Here is a 23,614-nt window from a genome sequence, read left to right as displayed (position 1 = left end):
AGTGGGGCCTTTGGGTTGTAAACAAAAAAAATAAATAAATAAAAAGGCTTTAAGAGAGAAATCAAGACATTTTAAAACACTACTTTTTGAAGGGTAAAAATATTCATACACTAAGTACAGTAGAATCCATAATTGCTAATATCTTAATAATTTATTAAGTTGGCAGAGTCGAATTTTGTGTGGTATGTCGCTCTGATTATGGCAGTACATTCATGTTCTCCTGGTCCTGGTGGTTTCAGTTGCCTAATCTTGAAAGATGGACCTGTAATTTGATAAAACAATGGTATATTTTGTCACTGAAACGTGTCGTTTCTGGGAGGACCCGAGAATTTAGCACAATTTTTCATTTTAATAACAGGATATGTGTTTGCCTTTAGCCCAACGCTGGGATTCGGTTTTGGCCTTCCATAAGGTAAAGTCTGGGCATCCCTGAATGAAAGCTTCACAAGCGTGGGTGACTGAGGTACACAGCAGAGGTCGTAGCAATGGGAGACAAGTAACTATCAAGGTTTGCTTCCTACCCGTGGGAGTAAATTCAAGGTATAAAAAGTCTCTATCAGCGCATTTGACTATTTCATGAATGAAGAACACGTACCTCCATCACTGATGCAGCTGTGAAATGCAGAAAGGTTTGTTTGTTCTAGAAAATGTAATGTCCATTCCAGAAATAATACGAGAATATTTAATCACTTCACAAAACTAATTTCACATACAAATTAATATTTACAGAAACACTTTCACTTGTATAATTTTGCTATACTTATACACACACACACACACACACACACACACACACACACACACACACACACACACACACACAGATATGCTCCACTTGGCTTCTAATCATCGTAACGCATTGAAATGCCCCAAAACTAAGCTTTATAACAAAAACAATAAGGTCTCCATTCCTGAATGCTCTTGACTAAATCAGGGTCACATGATCTCAGGTAATATTCAAATACGTCAACTTTAATATGTCCTATGTTTGCGTGTAACGAATAATCTCATTCAGGTCATAGCCAGTCACTGCAAAGGCGTAGCCATCACCGTCGCAGAACTTAGCGCCGCAGATTTGGGTGTCTGTCACACACTCATTGTGCAAATGGGCAACCTATGAGGAAAAAGACAAACACAGTCAAAATTTCATTGAGAGAAAGAAATCAAGTACGTGGCTTCAGTCTCGATGAGGAATTACCTCTACACTGTTGGTCTCCGGGGTTACCGTCAGGTGCCACACCCTGACTAGAGAGTCCTCAGCAGCAGACAGGAGCTGCACATGGACATGTCGTGTGTTATTAGCAAATACAAACAGACAGTAAACATTTAGTTTTTCATTCAAATCAGTTACAAAACCCACCAGTCCAGAAAAAGGAGCGATGTCCAGAGAGTAGATCCAGCGAGCGTGGGCGTTCACCTCAGCATGCAGAATTCCCGTCACTGCCTCGTAGAGGCGGATCTGACCTGTTCCGTAACCTGCCACCACTGTACCTTTCCACAGCTTAACAGATGAGCAGCTCACACTGGGAGGAAGATGGAGGAGCATCACAGAGAGGAAGTGAAAAAACATCGAGAGCAAAATGCACATTACAGTCGAGGGAGGAAGGATAATGAGGGAGAGGAAAGGCTCATTTACGCCTGGCGGTGACAGAGTTCTGTCTCTCAACTGGTGGGCTACTATTGCAACACTTTCATGCAGGGTTGTAACTTCATACTCAAATCCAGGGATCTTGTTGAGAAGCTGAAATTCCTCCCCAGACTTCCACACACACAGGTTGCCACCATCATCCGCACTGACCAGATCAGCAATGCACTCCTGAGGGAAGAGAGACAGCGACAGAACGGACGAGGTTGTGTTCCTGATATAATGGTTGGGATTTACAGTGTACTCCAATAATACAGCAGTGATATATTTGAGAAGTAAATAAACCATTTAATGTGACCCTGCTTCAAAGTTGCAGCGGGTACCTGGCTGCCAGAGCACTCAGAGGCCAAGTCAATGATGGCCTCCTTGTGCTCCTCCAGGACCTCGGACAGGGTGATATTACTGCCTTTACTGGGAACATCAAACACCAGAATGGCACTGGATGACACTCCTAGAAATGTGAGAAAGACAAAAGTTGGTTCTGCTACTTATTTCTACATTTTCTTATCAATTAGCCTGCAGACGAAATAGTTTTTCAACTCAGCACTTACCCACGCATATATAATTCTCCCAGACTGCTGCAATCCCTCGAGCAAACACGGCCTGAGCTGTGGAGACAAGAGGATCAGAAGATTTGATTTTTTATCAATGGATGAATACTAAATGAACTTGAAAATGTCCAGAGTTTACAAAGCAAAGAATATGACACTATAAATGAAAAAAATAACAATCTAATACTGTTTGTGTCATTATGTGGATCAGTGGACAATGTCATCCTGTTCTTTTGTGTCATATCACACTTATTAGTATCTTACTGCAAATGACATATTCAATCATTTCATTTACTACACATGTAGTTGCTATTTTAATCGTACCTGTAGGTGTTTCAGGAGTATCCAATGCATGCCAGTACACCATTATGGAGCCATCAGATTCATACATCTTAAAATAATCACAATAAAAAAAACATGTTAGTCCTTTTATTTACACCCATATTTTAAAAAGAACTCAAGTTAAGTCAAACATGTCTTTCCTCATCACCGCCATGATACACAGCTGTGGATACTGAAGAGACTGAACTCATCCATGGGGAGGGGGGAACAGAAGACCAATCACTCACCTGGATGCCTTTCTGAGAGGTCACCACCAGCAGGTCACGAGAGGGCAAAACACAGAACGCAGCCTGCAAAAAGAAAACACTCAAGTATTCCCAGGATGCAGCCAAACTCATGGGTCAAATCACAAATATTATTTATCAGAAATAAACTTTAAGTAAAAAGTTGATTTAAAAAAATTGCTTACTTATTTGAAATGCATTAGGTGCCTCATTTAAATGCACGCAGGTAAGGGAACAACTTGGTGTACAATAAATGAATACATGAGAAATGGTGGTGTATGGACAAACGGTGTAAAATCCACCCTGTGAGTGCAGACATCGGCAGATGTCACTTATCTTAATAAAAGACAATGAATCCATCTCAATTTTATCACTACTTGTAGCATTTAAATTTATAATTCCCCAATTTCAAAATGATCAATGTTCTTTATCCATAGGAAGCAGGACTTACCTCCTGTCACTGAAACTGAGTTTAGAGTTTGTCTAAAAAGAGCTCTAATTATTTTTCAGATGATTTCACGAGAATGAATACACACCATCAACACCTTCAATTTAAGATACATTGATTTAATTCAAATCTGCTGCTGACGTTCCCATGCGCCAAGCAACATATGACACAGATGTGTCTTTTGTTGCGGAGGGAGGACCTCCCACCTGTTCAGGTGAACACACACGGGCCTACCACGGCTGCCAGAGGCTACACGGTGGTCTGACCTGCATGATTAGCGACGGGCTGGTGGCCACATTGGGCTCCTTGGACTGCAGCTGTCGGTGGGAGTAGTTGAGGCCGTCCCAGGACGCGCTAACCATGTTGACCACATTAGCGTGGACCACGGTGAAGTAGGTGAGACGGCGCGGGGCGATGCGCAGCACGCTCAGGTTGTTGTACAGCGCAGACGCACTGTTCTTGATCTGGATGCTCTTTTCTTTGTGATACATCGACATTCCTTCACGGGATGTTGATATTGAGGCGGCTTTGTCTAAGTGAATCTGACTCAGACAGGCTGGTTAAAACGACATACCTTTCCCTGGCTGCAACTCTTAGTACTTAGCATTAGCAGCAAGCTAGGTAGCTATTAGCGAGAAGTAATTACGCAGCTAAATATAAAACCGTCCAAACCCCTCTTTTGTCAGGTTAACAGTTACACAACAAGTGTTTCTGACCCCGGTGCTGTGTCTGCCTAGCACTGCATGTACATTTATCACAAACCAAACCGTGTTCTAGCTGCAGTTAGCAATAGGTTTTTCTTAGCGTCCTCCGCAGCCATAGAGACAACGCAGCCGCTACGTAACACGTTATCGTTGCGTGCTCGGTCGCTGGGCAACCGCAATGTCGTCTACATGAGGCGATTTCAAGGTAAATTTGGATAGATAATATCTCCAGCTGTTGGTTAAACTGAACAGATGTAATTAAGGTGATCAGAAAAGGAGGTTTTGGAGCCATATTTTAGATTCTAAGAAGGTTCTGAGGCTGTGTTTGTTCTACGGGGAACGGTAACGGTAACCACTGGATCACCACAGAACACTCACGTCGCACATTCACAGCTTTATCCGTTACCACACTGCTAACAGTAACTTAAACGAATATGGATAACACACAGCAAATTTATGAAAAGAAGGCTACAATGCTCCTCCATATTATTAGCATGTTACACAGGCAGTGGTGGAGGAAGTACTCAGTTCCTTTACTTAGGTAGTAGTAGAAATATTCAGATTACGTAGTACTCTTAAATTTAAAGTTTCTATCCAAATAATTGACTTCATTAAATGTATTAGATATTGATTGTACTAAAGTACAAGAAGTAAAAGTACACATAACATTTGTGTATTGCAGTGTATCTTGAGGAAGTGCAGTATTTGTGTTGTCAGCAGAAGAAGAAGAAGCCTCAAGTGGGTGAATGGAGTCAAGTTTGAAGAAAGCCACCAGAGTGTGCTAATGTTTACCTTATGTTCACTAAAGTACACCACACCGGTGGGGGCTGATAGCGTTTAATTCCCACTTCATTTTATGCTTTTGACCACGGTGCCCAAGATCTGGATGGGGGGGCAGACGGCTTCACTCAATCTGTCACTGAGGTTTTGTGATGTCAAACACCCACCTTCGAATTCCCCAAAACAGAATAAACTAAAGAATAAAACCACTTGCTCCTTCTTCTCTCCAGCAGTGGACACGCTGTGTGGAGGTCGCAGGACGCAATGATGTCATCAGGAGGCTTTCACAATGCTCAACAATCTCATCTTGCATCAAATTCAACAATGCATTTCCTTGTGGACAGAATACTGATGTCAGACTGAAACGAATGAAAAAATCGGCTGGGTGTATGAGTTTATTTCATCAGTGAGACATTTCAACCTTTAGAGAAACACGAGTGAATCACTTTGTTTTGCTTCAAGATATGCGCACATGTTTTGGATTTCTGAAGAAATGTATCGCACCCTTTATCATCATAACAAATGCTTCTTTCAGATCTTGTCACCCGTAACTTAATGACTTGTTTCATCAAGTCCCCCCCCCCCCCCAGCCACCCAACTTCTGAGCCAAGATGTCCCGTGCTGCAGTCAAATCCCAAGCTGAGAGAAATAGACTAAAATCCACCACACCTCAAAACCAGGACATCGAAGTTGAAGACATTATACCGGGTCATTTAACTCAGCGCCAATGGACGGACATGATGATGGAGGAGGATGTAGAGGAAGTAGTTGGGGAGATCATGACGGATCTCTTGAGCCAGGTCATGGAAGCCTGTTCGGGGAATGATGTCAAAAGACGGGTAAAACCTAAATTGTATTATAATTATGATACTTCACTGTAGATTTACACTTATGGAAAGAGATAAATAATCAATATTGCCCCTTTTTCTTTCATTTTCTATTACACATATATTCATGCCCTCTAGCTAGCATCTTTCTCTGCATCCTGGGCCAAAAGTCACTTAATTCAGATTCTGGAGCAGAAGTTCCTGTGTCGTGATGAAGGAGACGGACCGGAGGAAGCATCTCAAACAGAAGACTTAGAGCCCACGCCAGCAACTCCAGATGTCAGGGCTCGAGGATGTCTTCCTGTTCAACATGCTGCCCCTTCATCTAAATGCATTTCACGGCAGGTATTTTTGATTATATCCATTACTTTTCATGATTTAGCAGATGCTTTTGTCCAAAGTGACATACAGAAACATATTTCGTCAGAAGTAGAACCAGCTGTTCATTGTGTTCTTCATCAGTTAAAACCAATGAGTTGCAATGATGAGGGAGGCGGTCTTTATTTAGTCATGCTTTTAAGGAGGAATAGAAGAGAGGAGGAAGCTTAAGTTGCAGTCTAAACAGATAAGTCTTTACACTAGAAGCTGAAGATCTGACAGAGGCAGGGAGCTGAGAGAGACAAGGTTCTGAATCTGGCCGTATATTGCAGGTAGGAGAGGTGCAGACTGATGTAAAGCCCTGAAGGCTCATCTTAAATGATAGTTATTCTTCCATTTTGTTTGGGCAGGACCTTGGACAAACACAGCCAAGAGCCAACCAGCATCGCAATATTACGACCCGCACAAGCAGCCTTCCAAAGCCACCTGAGAAGGAAAAAAGCCCCAGCAAGCCTGTCGCTGATTTGATTTGCAATGTGTTTAGACATCACACCCCACAAAATATTCATGGAAATGAAAAACATCAAAATTCTTTACCTCCCAAACCTGTTCCCAGTACATTTCTGCCATCCCTGTCTTGTTCAGCAGACAGAAGAAGCACAGGTTATAAAAATCAAGCTCTCTCAACTGAATCAACTCAACACAAACGCCACCAGGTCTTAAGCTTGCCTCGCCTTGTCTTGGCTAACAGTTACACAGAATCTGACCTCAAGAAGCCGAGTGGACGATCTGAACTTGAAGCAGATATCTGGCGGAGGAAGTCGTCTCTTTCTAGAGAGAGAAGAGGGGGGATGATGTCCTGAGGGGGTCTGAGGCTGGACGCTGCTTATTTGGCCAAAGGAGTTTCGCTCCTGAATCATCAACCCATAGAAATGTAAACCTCATGCTCTGTCGAGCTGAGGATAGGAATGAATGCTGCTGAGGATCAGGTTACAGCTGGTCCACCACCTCAGGTCACCCCATTACTTCAGCCATAGAACTTTTACTTCTAATAATAAAAAAAGCAAAAACATGGTTTCATAGTATCTGTATCTAGAGCCAAATAAGTAAGATGCTTCTACTATGACTAGATCATATCGTGTCAAAAGTTTGCTGAGTTGCTGAAGACGATTACACGTTAGGACTCACTGCATTTTGTAAACAATCCCTGTTAAGATGTGAAACAGTGCTGTCATTTGTTTTGTTTTGTTTGTTCCAGTTTTTTTCTATAATCTCTGTTCTAGTGCCTTCAATAAAATATCACAAAGCTGGAGACAGAGGCTCTTCTTATAGAAACTGCAACACTGAAATGCAAAGAAATTAGATTCTGATTAAGACTTGTGGCTTTCATGACACTTTTTTTGATTTTACATTCTTATGACAGAATACAGTCAAATACCAAAAAGTAGCAATTAGTAGTCCTACACTGTGACTATGGGGCTCACCTGTAGTTACTGCACTTCATTTTGTGCTACATTTCATTGGAGTATTCAGGGCAAACCCTGCTGTTTTCCATAAAATAGAAGTTATATACAGGATGTACGTACAATTTTTAATAGCTAACATGTCAAGTGACCTTGGGACTCCACATCGGTACTACTTATCAGTCCTTGACTGGAAATATAGGAAACTCCTCTTTTTAATGCATGCTATTTCTTCCTATAGTCCATATGAGTATTCTTAATACAATTTGATTGGAAAAGGAAAAAATAATAATTTTGAGGGAGGGGACATTTTTATGCCATTTTAGAGACTTGTGTATTCTATATTCATATTTTAGTGTAAAACCTACTGCTTTTCATATAATACGAAATTCAGTGTTTTATTTTGTTAAACACCGGTAAAACACGCCGTTAGTGCAACCAACCTTGTTGAATCCGACGTGACGTCTGGCGTGCAGCAAACCAATCATCTATCACCTCCGCTGGTTCTCCACCAATCAGAGCTTTATTTTGCTTGCTAGCACGTCTGACTGACCCTTTGCACATGTGAGAACGCTATGAAGGGAAAGCGGTGTTGATTGAAACCCCAAAATATCAAATTTAACCTCCCTTTCTCTTCTGGACTGGACATGAAAACGAAACGCAGATTAAAAGACGGCAAAGCAGAGGTAAGACCGGCGGTCCATGTGAGACTTTAGCCCTCCTGGAGGGATCCTGGCTGCTAACACACTGCGCGATGTTCCCGACTCTCCGGGAGGTTGATGCTAGTCAGCCCTCTCCCTCGTCTTACTGCATTACAGAGGTAGTTAACGTTCTTTTGAGAAGTCAAACGGAGCTGTTGTGTTTTGGTCGTCACCGCACAGATGATTCCGTCAGACTCACCTCAGGACAAGGAGGAGGAAAATGAGGCTCCCGTCAAAACTAAGAAGAGCAAACCTGACGAGGTTGACAAGGAGGAGGTGGTGTATCACCCGGTGAAGCTGTCCCGGAGTGATCTGTACCGACCACCCACAGCAGAGGAGCTGAACCAGCTCAAAGAGGCTGAGAGCCTGTTTCACTGCAGCCTGCTTAAGATGCAGGTAAGACCTTTGACCCTCGGAGATGCCTGAGATGAACATAGACCTGCTGGTAATGTGGTCTATCACGTGTAACAGATGGAGGAGCTGCTGAAGGAGGTCACCTTGAGTGAGCACAGGACACAGCAAATCGATTCCTTCATCCAGACCGTCACCACACTCCTCCAGACGGTGCCACATTCCCCGGAAGTTGAGGTAGGTAGTGTCAGATCTTCATCCATCTGGTCTCCTCACAGTCCCTCATGCACACCTTTTCTCCTGTCTCTCTCCACGTGTCCAGGTGAACGACCTGTCATGGCTGTCTGGTCAAATTAAGGTTCCATTTCTCCTGGTACCCAAAACCCAAAAGGGCAAGTTTCATATGGCGCCGCCGGCTTCTGTGGATGTGATCGGCAGCTATCCTCTAGGTACCTGCATCAAACCACGCATCATGGTGGACCTGGCTGTCACAATCCCAGCAGTAAGTCTTCTGAAGCCGAGAGCGGAGTGATACGCTCTCAAATGTATCTACAGAATAAAAGTCTGAAGACTGGAACACTGTTTGCTTTGCCTTGCTCCATTAAAATTTAGCAAATATAATCAAACCGAGCAGGGAGGTTTGTTCCCCTTTGATGACCTCAGTGTTTATACCTGGTCCGTTAACTGTGTAGAATCGTTCCCCCAGAACCTGGATAGACCAGGTACACGTCGCTAGCAAAAACAAGCTAACCAGCTAAAAAATGTGCCAAATAACAATAAAATTTGTGTCTGGAACTCCGTCCTAGCATGCTATTTAGTATTCTTGTAATCTGAAATGTATTAAGTGCGTACTTTTAGACTAATAGTACAAAAAATTGCAGCATTAGTTTTGGTTAAACTAGACCAGTATTCAGTACTGTTAATACCGTCAACCTTTATGAAGAAGCAAGTGTTCCTGTCGTGGACCAACCCTGATGTCAGTCCCACGAGAGACGCTGATGAAACTCGTGTCTTGTCTTCAGGAGATCCTCCACCCTAAAGACTTCCTGAACCAGAGGTACCCCAGGAAAAGAGCTCTGTACCTGGCGGGTCTGGCTCAGTACCTCACAACCTCCTCTGACATCGGAACCATGAGCTTTTCTTGTCTGCACGGGAATCGACTTCGCCCCATCCTCCTGCTGAGCCCCCCAGGTTTTTAACTTTTTAATGTACAGCATGTTACAGAAAATGACTGGCTGGATTGTTGGTCAGTTAAATAGGTATTTCTTTTGGGGGGTGGTTGTGATGTAAATTTTGATGGGACTTGTTCTTGTGTTCCCTCCCTCGTGTAAAGGTTCCTCCACCTTCACTGTACGAGTCCACGCCTGTCTGCCTCCTGGATTCTTCAAGCCGAGCCGGTTCCACCCTCAGAGGAATAATGTCAGGACAGAGTGGTTCACCGGTCTGCAAGACCCTCAGACTGGTATGATGATCCATGTGTTTGGTTCCAACGCTTCATGTTAATAATAATCATTTTTAATCGAGACCAAGATCTTCTTGGGTTTGTTGCAGAAACCAGTGAATCTCCAACACCACATTACAACAGTTCTCTGCTGGGCGATCTGCTGCTCAGGCCTCACCTCCAGTTCCTCTCTGCCGTCTGCTCCCAGTGCCCAGCGTTTCCTGAGGGGGCGGCTTTGCTCAAAGTCTGGCTCCGTCAGAGAGAGCTCGACCAGGTAGGAGGCCTGACGTGGCTCACCTACTCTTCTGACACTGATTTGAGTATTTCTGCTTGGAGGGTTCAATAATGGAACCCACTTGGCCTTGTAGTCACAATGCAGGGTCGGCCAGTTACTCTGATTAACTGCTTTTGTTACTAAGACTTGTGATTGTTGGCTCGGGTATCATCCCGATCCAAATGATCATGTTCGTGCGGTCCTTTGAGGAACTCAGCTTTGAAATCAAATGTTGTGGAAATGACGAGAAACTGCAAAGCACTGTGGGTGATGTATGCTGGGAAGCCACCGTCGTAGTAGACTCGCTCCGTGAGCCGTCCGAGCATTGACCTCGCAGAGTTGAATTGGGTTTCCAAACAACACCTGTCATGGCAGAGGGGATTCCTTGTGAAGGAGGGCGCGTTGAAGGACTCACTACACGTGTGTATCGCTTGGTTTTCTTCCAGGGCACAGGTTGTTTTAACGGCTTTCTGGCGTCGATGCTCTTGGCTTATCTGCTGACCACTCACAGAATCAGCAACACCATGACAGCCTATCAGTTGCTCCGAAACAGCTTGAACTTTCTGGGTGAGAGAATGCGCTGAACTACAGCGTTTCGTGCAGAATAACCTTAAACATCAAAAGTGACATCAAAGGTAAAAGTAATTAAATTATGGATCTCGTAAATGAACCTGATTTTGTTTGAATTCTCAGCTTCTACGGACCTGACGGTGAACGGAATCAGCCTGGCCAAAGATCCCGACTCAACTGCTGTGTGTCATCATTGGTTACATCTTAAAAGAACAAACCTTCTAGTATAGCTCATACCTTTATTTTCACCCCTCGAATCAACCGGTCTCATCCCTTCTGTTTCCTACAGCCAGCCCTTCCAGACTTTCACAATGCCTTCCAGGTCGTGTTCGTCGACCCCTCAGGACACCTCAACATGTGCGCTGACATGACGGCTTGTACCTACAAACAGGTAAAGACAGGAACGTTCCGTCGATGAAGATTCAGCGTAATAACGTGGGGCTGGTTTTAATCATCTGAAATGGTGTCTCAGCTGCAGCACGAGGCGTCCCTATCCATGCGGTTCTGGGACGACCCAACATTGGACGGGTTCCACGGTCTCCTCATGACTCCCAAACCTATGATTAGGACTAGCGACCACGTCTTCCAGTATGGCTCTGTTCATCCGCTACTACATTAGCCAGGCTAGCACCCTCACACGTCAGATAATAAAGAGGGAGCTACAAGTAAAGCTGCCTGACTCCACTTTTACAACCTTTACTTCATTCTTTGTTTCACGCCATGCCGTCATCTCCCTCTCAGATTATGTGAGCTGGTAAAGCTTCAGTCCAGCTGTAAGAAACTGAATCTTCTCGGTGAGCTGATGGATCACAGTGGAGACTACGTGCACACAGCGCTCCCCTTTCTGCTCTCACTGCTCCAGCAAGGACTGGACCAGAGGATCAGCCTCCTCACCCACTCCCTGTCTCCTGATCCCCAGGTGGGTGAGGTCACGTATTCATCCATGCGTCACCTGTCCGCTAGTATGACTACAACAACAGGATTTGTTTGTTCTCTTTGAATAATTTAATTTCTCAATCATATTTATTTTGTGTGTGTGTGCGTGTGTGTCTTCTGGCAGTGGTCCCTGGAGAGTGAACCCCCAAAGTATAAAGCTCAACCTCCTCTCTCCTTTGGCTTGATGTTGAGGCCAGAGCTGGTGGCCTCTGTCCTGGAGCGAGGGCCACCTGCAGACAGCCCCAAGGTGACCTCACCTGTGCCTCCACACTGCATGTCAAGTGTTTGCATTTGTTCAAATTCATTTACAGTGTCAGCAAAAAATTGTATTCGTGTACCGTAAAAAAACGGGATATAAAAACTGGGTGCAGATACTGATGTTATTCAAAGATTGAGTATCAGAGAAATGGTACTGATCCAGATTCCGTTCCGTAGCTTGAGCGGCATCCCGACTCCACCGGAACCTCAGACATATCACGATCCAACCAGTTCAAATGAATTGCTTCTGAATACATTTAAATTGAATGCATTTGTTCATAGTTTGCTGTATTTTCAACTACGGCCTTGTGATCTAACCATAACCACAAGTCCGACGACATTAATAATTTTTTTTTTTTTAAAAAGGATTTGGTAGCAAGAGTCAGCATTGTTATCTGCAGATGTGTGTGTGTGTGTGTACATAGAGATACACATAGAGATTGTCTATATTAAAATAATGTACTCAAATCCAGCTCTCCGGGACACTTTATCTGGTTCTGGTTAACAAACGCATGCCAAATCATCCACATGACAGTGACACAGGCTGCTGTTCCGGTGGTGAACATCAATCATGATTGCGGAATGAAAAAGTTGTCCTCTTCTCTTCAGGCGGCTGAGTTTCGTCAGCTGTGGGGCGATCGCTCCGAGCTGCGCCGCTTCCAGGACGGCGCCATCACCGAGGCGGTGTTGTGGGACGGAGAGACCGCCTGCCAGAAACGACTCATACCCAGACAGATCATCACACACCTGCTACAGCTGTACGTATGTTTTATCTGGGTCTATAAAACGAACAACACCTTAGCACTGGTAGTTATAGGGGTTAGCTTTGGTTTCTAGTTTGATAGTACCTATATTATTCATTATGCTACCATAGCGACAAAGGCATCAAGATTTTTTTTCTAAATGTATGAACATGCGCAAATCGGAACATGTGGCGTCGTAACTGAGCAGCCTCCACTGGAAAATTCAATAATTCATGCTGAATACCATCGATCTGCTGTCACCTCATAATTACCAGGTACAGCGCTGACGTATCCCCATCCTCACGCACACAGAGCCGGGTAACACATTTCTGCCGGAGAAATTCAATAGCCAAGTCAAGAGTTGCATCAATTTCGTTGACTCACTTCCAGCTTCTTACTGATAAAGAATCTCGAGTCCATGATGCCACATCCTTCACTTGAACCCAACCACAGTGCTTCGATGTGTTACGACATCTTTGATCTGGAGAGATGCCCCAGGCTTCAAATGGTAGCCTCCAGAGGGGAGGGAACATTCCTGCCAGGAGGGGGAACAAAAATCACCTTTTCAAACAAGACATGATCCATTACAGCAACCCTGTCAAAGTGCCCTTGAGCAAGATACTGAACCCATAGTTGCTGCTGATGAGTAGGTTGGCGCCATGCATGGCAGCCTTCACCGTGTGTGTGTGTGTTGGTGTGTGTGTGAATGAGATGACACTGTAAAGCGCTTTGAGTGCCTCTAAGGTAGAAAACCGCTGTATAAATTGAGGCCATTTACCACTACAGTTGTAATGTTTTTTTCTCAAAGCTCGGCTCCAATTGTAACACATCTCAAGTCACGTTTCTGTTTACAAAGATCATCATGTCAACGTGCTCTGGACTCAGTCTGGTACGTGTGGTTGCATACGTTTGTCCAGCTTCTGACAGCAAAGATGGTAATGAGACCCCTGGTACACACAGGTAGTGTCTCGCTAGAGTGGCTAGTTTGGGGAATCTCTGTCCGTTCACCTTCCACCACTCCAGAGGGTTAATATCCAAAGAGGGTGCGATGTCTCGCAGGTAGTAATCAACCTGGGCCTCCGAGTCTGTAGCATAGGAGGAACTGTAATTGTCTCCCAGGAGCAACATCATGGTGTTTTTGGTGTCACTCTTAACTTGTGTAGGGACAACTTCCTGGCTGACATCGGGCGTGATCGGGGTCTCCTGCTGTTCTTCCTTTGCACACACAGTCGTAGTTATCACGTCTGATTTGGAAACCAGCTCGTGTAGTTTCACCTTTGCAGCCAGTCGGCCCGTGGGTGTCAGGAAACGGAGGTGTTTGTGTCGAGGGTCCAGCATTGAGGCGATCAGAGCTGGTTTGGAAGCGAGGTCACTGCTGTCAACCTGCAAACAATGAAATCAAACACTTTAATCAGTGCGTTTTTCAGCAGCTACTAGTTCAGTCACAGCACACACAAGTCAGCGTTTGTGTACCTCCATTTTATTCCCAAGTGACATCTGAACTTTGTGCTTAAACTCGGCCACTTGCTCCACATCATCCTCTTTAGGCACAAGGTGAGTCTGGATGAGGCTGAACGTGATGGGGTAGATGTTTGAAATGGACACCTCAGTTTCAGCAGAAATAACCGTTGTCGCCCATTTCAACGTGGCCAACACAGGTGTGAAATTTTCAATTATTTGCCAGCAATCGTCCTCAATCTCAAGCATCTGAGCCTCTTTCCTGGTGATGATTGTGCGGTCAGAGAGCACAGCTTTGATGGCCCACCGTTGCTCGAGTAGCCGCCCTAGCATATCGCAGATGGAGTCCCATCTATCTTTGCTGGCCTGGATGAGTTTGTGCTGTGGCAGACACATCTGGATTTGCTTCTGCTCCATGGCCCTGCTCACCAGTGAGTTGCGGCTGATATGCTTGACCAGTCTCCCCGCAGCAGTGATAATGCGCAGCAGATCATCACCCAGCCCGTCACTGACCGCCATCTGCAGCGTTGTGGCAAAACAAGTGGCATAGTCCCAGGGCGCGTTTGCACAGATGTTTTGTGTGCTGTTGTGAACGCACGCCATCACTTTCCCAGCAAGACCCCAGAACTCAATGGTGTGGTGGAGAGACTCTCTGATACTGTCTGCAGAAGCAAGGCTGTCAGCTGCTAGCTTGTGTGTGCGCAGCACGGCTGACCTCCCCTGCCAGTCTTCAGTTATGAATGAGCATGACACTGTAATGTATGTCTGGCGTGGTTGGGCTGTCCAGAAGTCAGCCGTGAGAGCCACTTTCTCCACTTGAAACAGCTGCGCCATAAGCTCCTCCACCTTCTCTGCAACGTGGGCCTCAATCAGGCGTGTAATATCACCACTAGATGGCATTTTGTAGTTGTTGATGATGTGTGTAAACAGCTCCCGGAATCCCTCCCCGTCCACCACGCTGGCTGGCAGCAGGTCCTTCTCCACCATCCTGGTGATGAGCTCCGTCACCTCCGCGTCCTGAAGCACCAGGCTGCAGTCCGAGTGCTTGTTTCTAATGTGGTACATCATGCTGGTGGTGCTGCTCCGGTACTTCAGCTTGGTGTCACACATGGTGCACTGGACCTGGTCGTCCACACGGACAAACGTGTCCCACACCGAGCTCCGTCTCAGCCGCTTCCTCTCCACGCCGTTCAGCTCGGCCTGCCCGATGTTAGGAGACATGTTAGCGGGCAGCACGTTGCTGGAGCTCGCTGCGTTCTCCTCCCCGACACACTGGACCGCCCTGGTGGGGACCAGCGTGGGTTTCTCGTCCTTGTCCGTCCGGTGGTTCACCGGGTGATACCTGCTCATGTGATTAATCATGGAGCTGGTGGCACCACCGCAGTACTTCAGCATGGCTTCGCATTTCCTGCAGCGGACAAAGTCTGCCCCCATTTGTTCGAAACAATCCCACACGTAGCTGCGTTTCTTCATCGCGCGTCTCATTCTCTGAGGTCTGACCCGAGTGTTTGGCTAGTTAGCCTGCTAGCATCTCAACGCTCGCTCCGTCTAAACTCATTAAACTGTGGAGCGCTAATGAAAACCATCCCGAGTCACCCGCGAGCCGCCACGCAGCCAAGCACATGTATATGTGTGTTGTTCACTCTGACTCCAAAGATGATACTTTTCCCACCAGCCATGCAGACATCCCCGGATCCAGTGTGCGGTACGTGGGGACGATGGTGGATGACGTCATCAAAATGGGAAGTGAGGTAAATGGGACACGTTTCGGGAAAGTCTGCAGAGAAACAGTTTTACAGAGCGTGTTTCTCGTGCATCTATTACTTTGAGACATAAAATTTGCATAATTTATGAATTTCTATCACTCACTCCTTTGTTTTTTTACCTTGGCCGGCAAAAACTAAAATGAAATTGTGTGCAACCGGCAAAAAGGAAACATATTAAAGGAAACATTCTCACATAAAGTCAATGCGTGTTTTAATGAGGGCTGCACACTACTAAATTTGATAGAAGTCGCTCATGGTTGACTCCAGTGTTCAGATAGAAGCAAGGCGAAGTGAAAATACCATTTTAAATAAATGTTAATTAAAAGTTGACTCTGCTCTGTAGGCATCGAGCACCGGGGAGGAGGAGAGTTTCCTGGTGGTTCAGTCCTATGATGATCTTAGCAGGAAACTGTGGAAGCTGCAGGGTCTCCCCCTGTCCATCACATCAGTGCAGGGAGCCCACCCCGCGCTCCGGTACACGCAGGTAAACTCCCTCGCTGTTACTCCTGCAACGCCACGGCAGTTGAGTGAATATGAATCCACAGCTGGCTGTGTTTTGCAGGTTTTCCCGCCTGTGCCACTGAAGCTGGACTACTCCTTCTTTGACCGAGAAGAGGCTTCTCGGTCATTGGTGCCAAAGGAGGATAAACCCTGCCCCGTCTACGTCGACCCCATCACAGGTTGGAGAAACAACTCTTATTTGGTCACGATTTGTTTAACGGTTTGAGTGCATTCAAATGAGGTCATTGTGTGTATGTGATTTAGCTCAGTGTCCCTGATTTGAGCTTCAGGATAATACTGGAGCTACCCCTGAATTGATTCTGTGATTTAATGCATCTAAAAATGGAAATAGAAAAGAAGAAATCGTCATTTTATTATTTAAGTGAATCTCCTCTGTCTGGATTTTCACTTCCCTCCTTTCCTGGGGTGGGTTCTCTTTCTCCCCGGCCAAATAACGGAACAACTGAGTTGTAACCCACATCGTCAAGATTTTCCAAACAGAAAAATAATGTAGCCACCTAACCTCAGACATCCAGCTGTACAAGCTTTGACCCTCATACATTGGTAACCAACTCTTTGCAGTCATCTGCCACATGGAGGGGAGCGGAAAGTGGCCTCACGACCGCCACGCCATCCGCCACATCCGAGCTGCCTTCCACATCCGCCTGGGAGAGTTACTGAAGAAACACCACAATTACACGTGCAAGCCCAGCCCTTCCCACCTGGATGTTTGTAAGGTACATTTTTCAGTGTGTGTACATGTCATATGGAGGTGACGTGAGTCAGGTTCTATCTGTGTATTTGTGGTCTGCATCGGTTGTGATTGTAGTGTTTATATCCCTTTGTGGATGAACGCAGGACGGCCTGGTGTTCCGCATCCGGGTGGCTTACCACCGCGAGCCCCAGGTGCTGAGGGAGAGTGTGAACGACGAAGGGCTGCTGGTTGTCAAGGACAATGAGGAGGCTCAGATGCTGGAGATGGCCACCATACACAAGCCTCTATTAACCAGCACGTTGCACGGGTAAAAATAAAACCAAGTTTCCCTCTTTTTGCTTTCTTGAAATTTCGTCCAGTATGTTGTTTGTTCTGCGTGCCGTATTCTTACTCCTTCATTTACACCGTGGATGTTAGGTCTTCTGTGGCAGCTTGGGCTGAGGAAGAACCCATAAGATATTGAGGCAGATCTGTTAAACAGTACATGGTTCATACGGTTAGGACAAATTTGAAAAATGAATGTAAATTTGAAAATAGCGTTTTCCAGCCCCTAATTTTTTTATTTTTTTTATTGCAAGCCAGAAAATTTTATTAAATAAACAGAAAATCTCTGCCTCACAAACATTTACACGCTAGAGATCGACTGAAACAACTGTAGTGAAGGGCCGCGGGTTGTCAAGGATAAATATAGGCTGGAAAATGCTGACATGGATTCCTGGTTATTTTCATGCGATAGCAGATTTCCCAAATACATGGTGAAGAAGTTTATTTATTTATTTATTGAAATTTCCTTCTTGGATGAAGGATCTGCGTGAAACAGTGTGTTGGGAAGTGTCTTGTAAGCGCGTGTGTGAACCCTGATAGTGAGAACTGGCGCTTCTTTCTTCGGTCCGGTGTGGCTGAGTTCTTCTGGGCAGAGGTTGGAACTCTCCACGTGACTTCTCTTGTGCTGAATAGTCCATCTCATTGTTTTTAGGCTCCAGCAGCAGCACACGTGTTTCGGGGCAGTGTGTCGCCTTGCTAAACGCTGGCTGGGGGCTCAACTCTTAAGTGACGACATCACCGAGGACGCCGCAGACCTCCTGGTGGCGTCTCTCTTCCTGCAGCCTGCACCTTTCACTCCTCCTGGGTAACTTCTACTTTCAGATCATATGTTCCACCCTCGCTATTTATGAGCTTGTATTTTTTCGCCCTCCTTTTCTTGTGTTTAGAAGGTCATGTGAATGCCTTCTTCCTCAGTTCTCCTCAGGTGGGCTTCCTCCGTTTCCTTCATCTGCTCTCCTCCTTTGACTGGAGGAACAACCCGCTGGTAGTCGACCTCAACAAGCAGCTCACAGGCAAGCCCTCTCACACATACTCCTTCTCCCCTCCATGTCACACAAACAACCCCCTCCTGACCTCCTTCTGTTTACACACCTGACATACTTTAACATCCTGCTTGTTTCTGTTTCGAAACCAAGTTTGATTGCTGTGTGCCTCTCTGTCACGTGCAGCCGCTGACCACACGGAGATCAGGAATGACTTCATGGCCTCCAGAGAGTCTCTGCCTGTCATGTTTATCGCTACGCCTAAAGACAAAAAACTGTCTATGTGGACCAAGCGAGCGCCGACTGTCCAGGTAAGCAGACAACACACAGAACACTGGATAGCTTAAAACGTCGTGCTTTAATAAAAAATATTAGAATTACAGTTTCAAATACAAAAGTGAATACATGGAACTTAAAAGGTAGATTAAAATGTCACATTTCTTTGGGCTTTAAAGAAGAAAAGAGACAGAAAATCATAAACAACGATGTAGAAATGAGTTGCATGTCCTTGGCAGAGAGCAGTCGCACAGTTTGCCAATCCTGGAGCCTTTTCTTAGCGCACACTGGTCTCCTGGATCACACTGAAACAAACATAATTAAGATATTATATATGAACAACAAGTGGAGACCTTCCCAGGTGGAGCGAGTCGCTCCTTCACATACCAAAGGCAGATGGCCGTGCTTTTTTCTTAGTGCTGAAAGTTGATTTTTCTGAAGTCTCTCCAAAACCTCGTGTAAATCATTGATCTGGAAATATAGAAATACTCCGCCTTACTTCATAAAGCATTAAAATACCAGCAGAAAATCAAACAGTTGGAAGAATTTCCATCTGATATGAATGTTGACATGAGAACTTCATTTTTGCTGATGTGACGCTCACCAGTTGCTTTTCATTGCCGTCCTCTGTCGTGGTGAAGTATCGTAAATATTTAGCCTTGTAATCCTCGGTGTGGACCAGGCCGTAGCTGTAGAAGCCCCTAGCAGCACACATCAGTGTACAGAAAAGGTACACACAGCAGCTTCCCATGGTGCGTGGCTGACCCAGTTAAGTTTCCCGGACTCCACCTCGCTCCCCTCAGAGAAGCCCAACGATAACACAGAGCCTTTCCAAGCATCCTCCTTTATAACGGTGGCAGAAGGCAGGAACTCGGTGCTGTGTGACGTCCCGGCAGAGACGTCATCACCGGCTCAAACGAGTCCTAAGCCGTGCTTGATTTTCCCTCCCACCCTCACGGTGCGTCAGGAAAGAAATAACCCCATGTTTGGAAGGAGGTGTAAGGATAGTGGAGGTGGTCGAACGACGCTGAGTTTTGCTCGCTGCCAGGGAGAAGATTATGAACCTGAATATTAGAATGAAGGTCCCTCTGGATGACTTAAGAGGTTTTCCATCAACATTTTCAGGAGTTCAGAAGCGTTTGTTTGCTATTCCCACATCATCAGAAACATATTTTTGAACATGTGAACAGATTATCATCACATTCTCTTGAAATCAAGTAACCTCCTTCAGCTCCTTGTGAGAGTTGGTGGCTAGTTGGAGAAATGCTTTTATATTCAGTGAGAAACGTGTGTGTGTGTTCAGATGCTGCAGCGTGTAGTGATGATGGCTGCAGAAAGTCTCAAAGTCCTGGAACATCAGCTGATGGATGGCGGTCAGATACAAGATGCCAGGGTCAGTAAAACAAGTGCTCATAATCAATATTTGAAAAGAATTTATGATTTCATCGTGTGTGTGTGTGTGTGTGTGTGTGTGTGTGTGTAGGTGGTCATGCGTCCTCCTCTGGAAGCCTACGATGTGTTGATCTACTTGAACCCTAAGCAGGTTCCGCTGCTCCGCCAGGCGGTGGACCCTCCCTCCGTCACCTTCAGCAGGGGCGTGATGGCTGGAAAGGCGCTCCAACACGGGGGGGCCCTGCCTGTCATCGACTACAACCCTGTGGCCCTCTACCTCTCTGAGCTCCGGGTGAGTCGCATCTGTCAGGAGTCCAGTTCATATTTCAGAGAAAAGAAGTCCAGGCAAGTTAGGTGAAATCTCTCCCAGACTTGGATGAGCGTGAGAATCTGGTACCCTTGACACGAGCCAATGAAATGAAATACAGTGGAGAGAAACGCCCAGAAAATTCCACACCGATAAGAACACCTCCATTAAAGCCTCATCGAATGTAAACTTTACTGAAGCACTGGTGACAGTTTTCTGTACTTTGCATCTTACTAAAGTCATTTTTTCCTCCCTCTAGTATGTTGAACGTTTATTGGCTACACACACCTAGACATTAATAACAGATCATAAAAGTTGCTCAAGAGAATTTATTCACTGGACGGAGCTGTAAAAAGTGTCCTCCGATATGCAAGATTTTCATTTGCAGCTCACAGAGGGCAGCTCAGATCCACACACATTAGCAGCATGGCTTTTTGCTTTTTGCTTTTTTTGGTTTGGTTTTTGAAATTTAACCAAAACTGTCAAGAAGGCCAAAACAAAAGTTAACAGGTCTTGGCCAATCCTAAACCTTTAATATCTTAAGCTGTCAACTGTGACGAGTCTCCGATGTCTGATACTGAATGGATGCATTCAGGTGGCAACACGTAGACAAAACACGAGCAACGGAAGGAAGGAAATGTGCTGCACGTGTCTGGATACGTTTTCATGGTTTCCTTTTAATTTTTGTGTAACGTTTGTGACCAGGCCTCCTCTCACAAGTAAAAACTACAATATACAAGTTGAAATACTTCCCGCTATTCATTGATAGTTTTTTTTTTTCCCATCCTTGCTTGTGTGTGGGTGGGTGGGTGGGTGGATAGTCTCTCAGTTTTTAAAGTTGTGATCACACAAAAAAAGCACATTGTGTCCTTGTTCATGACTCACGGAGCTTCTGGAAACACTTCAGTTGTCTTTAATGCTGTTTTAATGGGATTTGGTGGAGTTTTTTCGTACCCTGTTATTTCTGAGCGCTGCCCACGTGGTGACGTGGCGCGGCGCGGCGCGGCGGCTGACCTTGGTGCAGCCCTGAAGCCGTGTTACTGTGTGTAACTGATAAACTCCATTTTCAGGACGCGTTTGGAGACTTGGCCCTCTTCTTCTCTGATCCTTACGGGGGGACAGTGATCGCTGTGGTATGGAAGCCCAAAGCCTTCGTTCCAGCACCCTTCAAGGTCAGTCGGTCACATCCACACACATTAACCCCTTCGCTGCCAGCATGAATGAGCCTTTTCACTCGTCTCTCAAGAATACTTGGTTGCGGTTATGGAATAAACTTGATATATCAAGATAAAAGGGCAAAGCCTTTATTTTCCTTTTGTTTTTTAAAAAAGTTTTCTTGTAAGTGCATCTTTTTTTTTAATCAGTAGTTGAATGGGGGTTGGTTTCATGAACATCCCTCATCATTTTGAAGACAAAAAGCTGAGAAAAGGTCATTCTCGGTAAAGTAAGTGATTTTCAACCATAAAACTGATAAATGTGTTGGTTCATTATGGGTCTTTACTCACTCCCCTACTTCAGTTGCGCACTATAAGAACTTGAAGTAGTTAGCAGCCTGGTGGAGCTGCACCCCCTCAGACAGCCAGGCATGCACCCCCTCTTCTGCCCCACCAAAGTGCTCCTGAGCCTGCCTGCTGCAGCGACACAGGCCCCCTACAGAACTGCAACTTCCAGCTGTCTGCAGCATCTTCTGGCATCTGGAGCTGCTGCTTCGCTTGTTTTTGGTCCTAGATGTGCAGTAGGCTCTCACAAGGCTTGCAATAGCGCCCTCTACGTCACAACAGTGATCACCAATTGCTGGGTAAACTCAACAATGGCAGGCAGAGTTACTGTGGGAGAAGAAAGCAGCTGCGTCAAGACTGAGATCATGAGTCGTGCGTCATGTTTTTCCTCATCCTACGTGGGTGTAATTTCACCACTGACCTGCTGTCTTCGCCGTCACAGACGTCTCAGGTGTCTGCGAGGAGCGTGGAGGTATCCGGCGATCAAGCCAACACCATCCCCAATGTCGAAGCAATCCTGGAGGACTTCCGGGTCCTGGGGAAGGGCCTGGTCAAATCCTTGGAGGCCAGGACGGAAAGATGGTCCTTTTAGTCACCACAGATGTGAACATGTCTGCTTATCGAGACTTTAATTTGTTTTACCCTGTTTGTCAAACCATGAACCCTCTCCTGTTAATGTTCTGGTGCAGTCGTGCTGTACATGTCTAATAAAGGCATTACTTTTTTATCCATGTGGGCCTCGGCTGCCTGTTCATGAGGGATGAAAAAGATGTGATCCTGGTTACATCACTTTATCTGTGCTGGTGTCCAACCCAAAAAAAAACCCCAGATCCTGATCCTGTGAATTTCACAAGAAATGACAATGAAGCCTCCCTTTTTATCTGGAAATCCAGATGTGTGAGCAAAAAAAACCCCCAAACCTGTTGTGTTTCTTTGTGGTCGTGGCATTTAAAGCGATACCGACGTGACCTGCGTGCTGTGATAAGGAGGAAATCTTGAATTTTCTGCTTGAAGTGGTGCGATTGCCTGATAATCCCTGTCCGTCTGGTTTGTCTAAATTTTCAGGGGAAAAATTACCACAGATTAAAGAGGGACAAAAAAAAGGGCGATGACGCCAACACCAGCGCGAGGTTCTGCGCGCTGAAGTTTTTGCAACAGAAAAAAGAACAAAAGTTTGATGCATTTTTCTGAAACTTTTTTCCCACATTCCAGATAAACTCCTCAGTACTTTGTCACCACTAGTTGACAGAATAATAAATCGCTCGACGCTGCGAACACGACACGTAAATGCTCCTCATAATGAAGTCGACACTTTCCATTCATGGGAGGTGCGAGCGTCTGCAGCTGCTGACGGAGAAATCTCGCTTTAATAAAGCAGTGTAATTATAGAGAAAGTGGAAATGTACCAGACTCTGGCTTTATAGGCCTCCAACAGAAGTAAACAAATAGTAAAAGCATTGTAAACTCTAAAATGACATCCTGACAGGTGGTGATAGACGCTCCTGTGCTTGTACCGTTCATTACGCGATGGTGTGTCATCGTGTGGCCGTCTGGCGTCAGACTAAGCGGAGATGGACACGTTCCAAACCCTTAGTTAATGATAAGCATCTCTGGGGTATTTCTCAAAACCTCCATGAGTGATTCGAAGTTGTCAAATGTTGTTGTTGGGAAGCAGATGTGTCAAGAAGATTCCAGGAAACCACAGAGTGCGCGGCGCGGCGCTGCAGTCTGGCCTCAGCACCCGCCGCGTTAGTCAGCGCCGAGTGAGCGTCGCTTCACACGGTTCGCGTTGGTACCCGGAAGTTTGTTTTGCCAGG

General features: G+C 45.6%; 4 protein-coding genes across 4 annotated transcripts; 1 reads left to right on the top strand and 3 right to left on the bottom strand.

The window, feature by feature from the left end:
* Positions 1 to 687: 687 nt before the first annotated feature.
* Positions 688 to 4,054, bottom strand: wdr54 (WD repeat domain 54). Its single transcript, XM_086205930.1, has 9 exons — positions 3,477 to 4,054; positions 2,766 to 2,828; positions 2,521 to 2,587; positions 2,197 to 2,253; positions 1,969 to 2,096; positions 1,716 to 1,816; positions 1,361 to 1,523; positions 1,199 to 1,273; positions 688 to 1,114 (listed from the first exon to the last, which is right to left on the bottom strand). The coding sequence occupies exons 1-9, from the start codon at positions 3,705 to 3,707 to the stop codon at positions 983 to 985; spliced, it is 1,017 nt and encodes a 338-aa protein (XP_086062056.1). The 5' UTR covers positions 3,708 to 4,054; the 3' UTR covers positions 688 to 982.
* Positions 4,055 to 7,831: 3,777 nt separating this feature from the next.
* nol6 (nucleolar protein 6 (RNA-associated)) lies at positions 7,832 to 22,521 on the top strand. Its single transcript, XM_086205928.1, has 26 exons — positions 7,832 to 7,988; positions 8,184 to 8,399; positions 8,475 to 8,591; positions 8,677 to 8,856; positions 9,377 to 9,545; positions 9,688 to 9,816; positions 9,906 to 10,069; positions 10,516 to 10,636; positions 10,763 to 10,821; positions 10,929 to 11,030; positions 11,112 to 11,227; positions 11,381 to 11,558; positions 11,700 to 11,822; positions 12,443 to 12,591; positions 15,710 to 15,785; positions 16,144 to 16,284; positions 16,363 to 16,480; positions 16,884 to 17,038; positions 17,160 to 17,323; positions 17,993 to 18,145; positions 18,256 to 18,353; positions 18,510 to 18,634; positions 19,903 to 19,992; positions 20,083 to 20,283; positions 21,369 to 21,470; positions 22,240 to 22,521. The coding sequence occupies exons 1-26, from the start codon at positions 7,950 to 7,952 to the stop codon at positions 22,387 to 22,389; spliced, it is 3,435 nt and encodes a 1,144-aa protein (XP_086062054.1). The 5' UTR covers positions 7,832 to 7,949; the 3' UTR covers positions 22,390 to 22,521.
* Positions 11,707 to 15,735, bottom strand: LOC147259765 (E3 SUMO-protein ligase ZBED1-like). Its single transcript, XM_086205929.1, has 2 exons — positions 14,050 to 15,735; positions 11,707 to 13,959 (listed from the first exon to the last, which is right to left on the bottom strand). The coding sequence occupies exons 1-2, from the start codon at positions 15,517 to 15,519 to the stop codon at positions 13,408 to 13,410; spliced, it is 2,022 nt and encodes a 673-aa protein (XP_086062055.1). The 5' UTR covers positions 15,520 to 15,735; the 3' UTR covers positions 11,707 to 13,407.
* On the bottom strand, positions 18,737 to 19,377 carry LOC147259764 (cocaine- and amphetamine-regulated transcript protein-like). Its single transcript, XM_086205271.1, has 3 exons — positions 19,204 to 19,377; positions 18,987 to 19,070; positions 18,737 to 18,904 (listed from the first exon to the last, which is right to left on the bottom strand). Exons 1-3 carry the CDS (start codon positions 19,348 to 19,350, stop codon positions 18,797 to 18,799), a joined length of 339 nt encoding a protein of 112 aa, XP_086061397.1. The 5' UTR covers positions 19,351 to 19,377; the 3' UTR covers positions 18,737 to 18,796.
* Positions 22,522 to 23,614: the final 1,093 nt, after the last annotated feature.

This window comes from Aulostomus chinensis, chromosome 6, assembly GCF_037954235.1.
Source record: "Aulostomus chinensis isolate RoL2024-O1b breed Wild chromosome 6, RoL_Achi_v1.0, whole genome shotgun sequence".
In the NCBI taxonomy this organism is placed as follows: Eukaryota; Metazoa; Chordata; class Actinopteri; order Syngnathiformes; family Aulostomidae; genus Aulostomus; species Aulostomus chinensis.
Note: the sequence above shows the minus strand (reverse complement) of the source record. Positions and strands in the feature narration are given on the sequence as shown.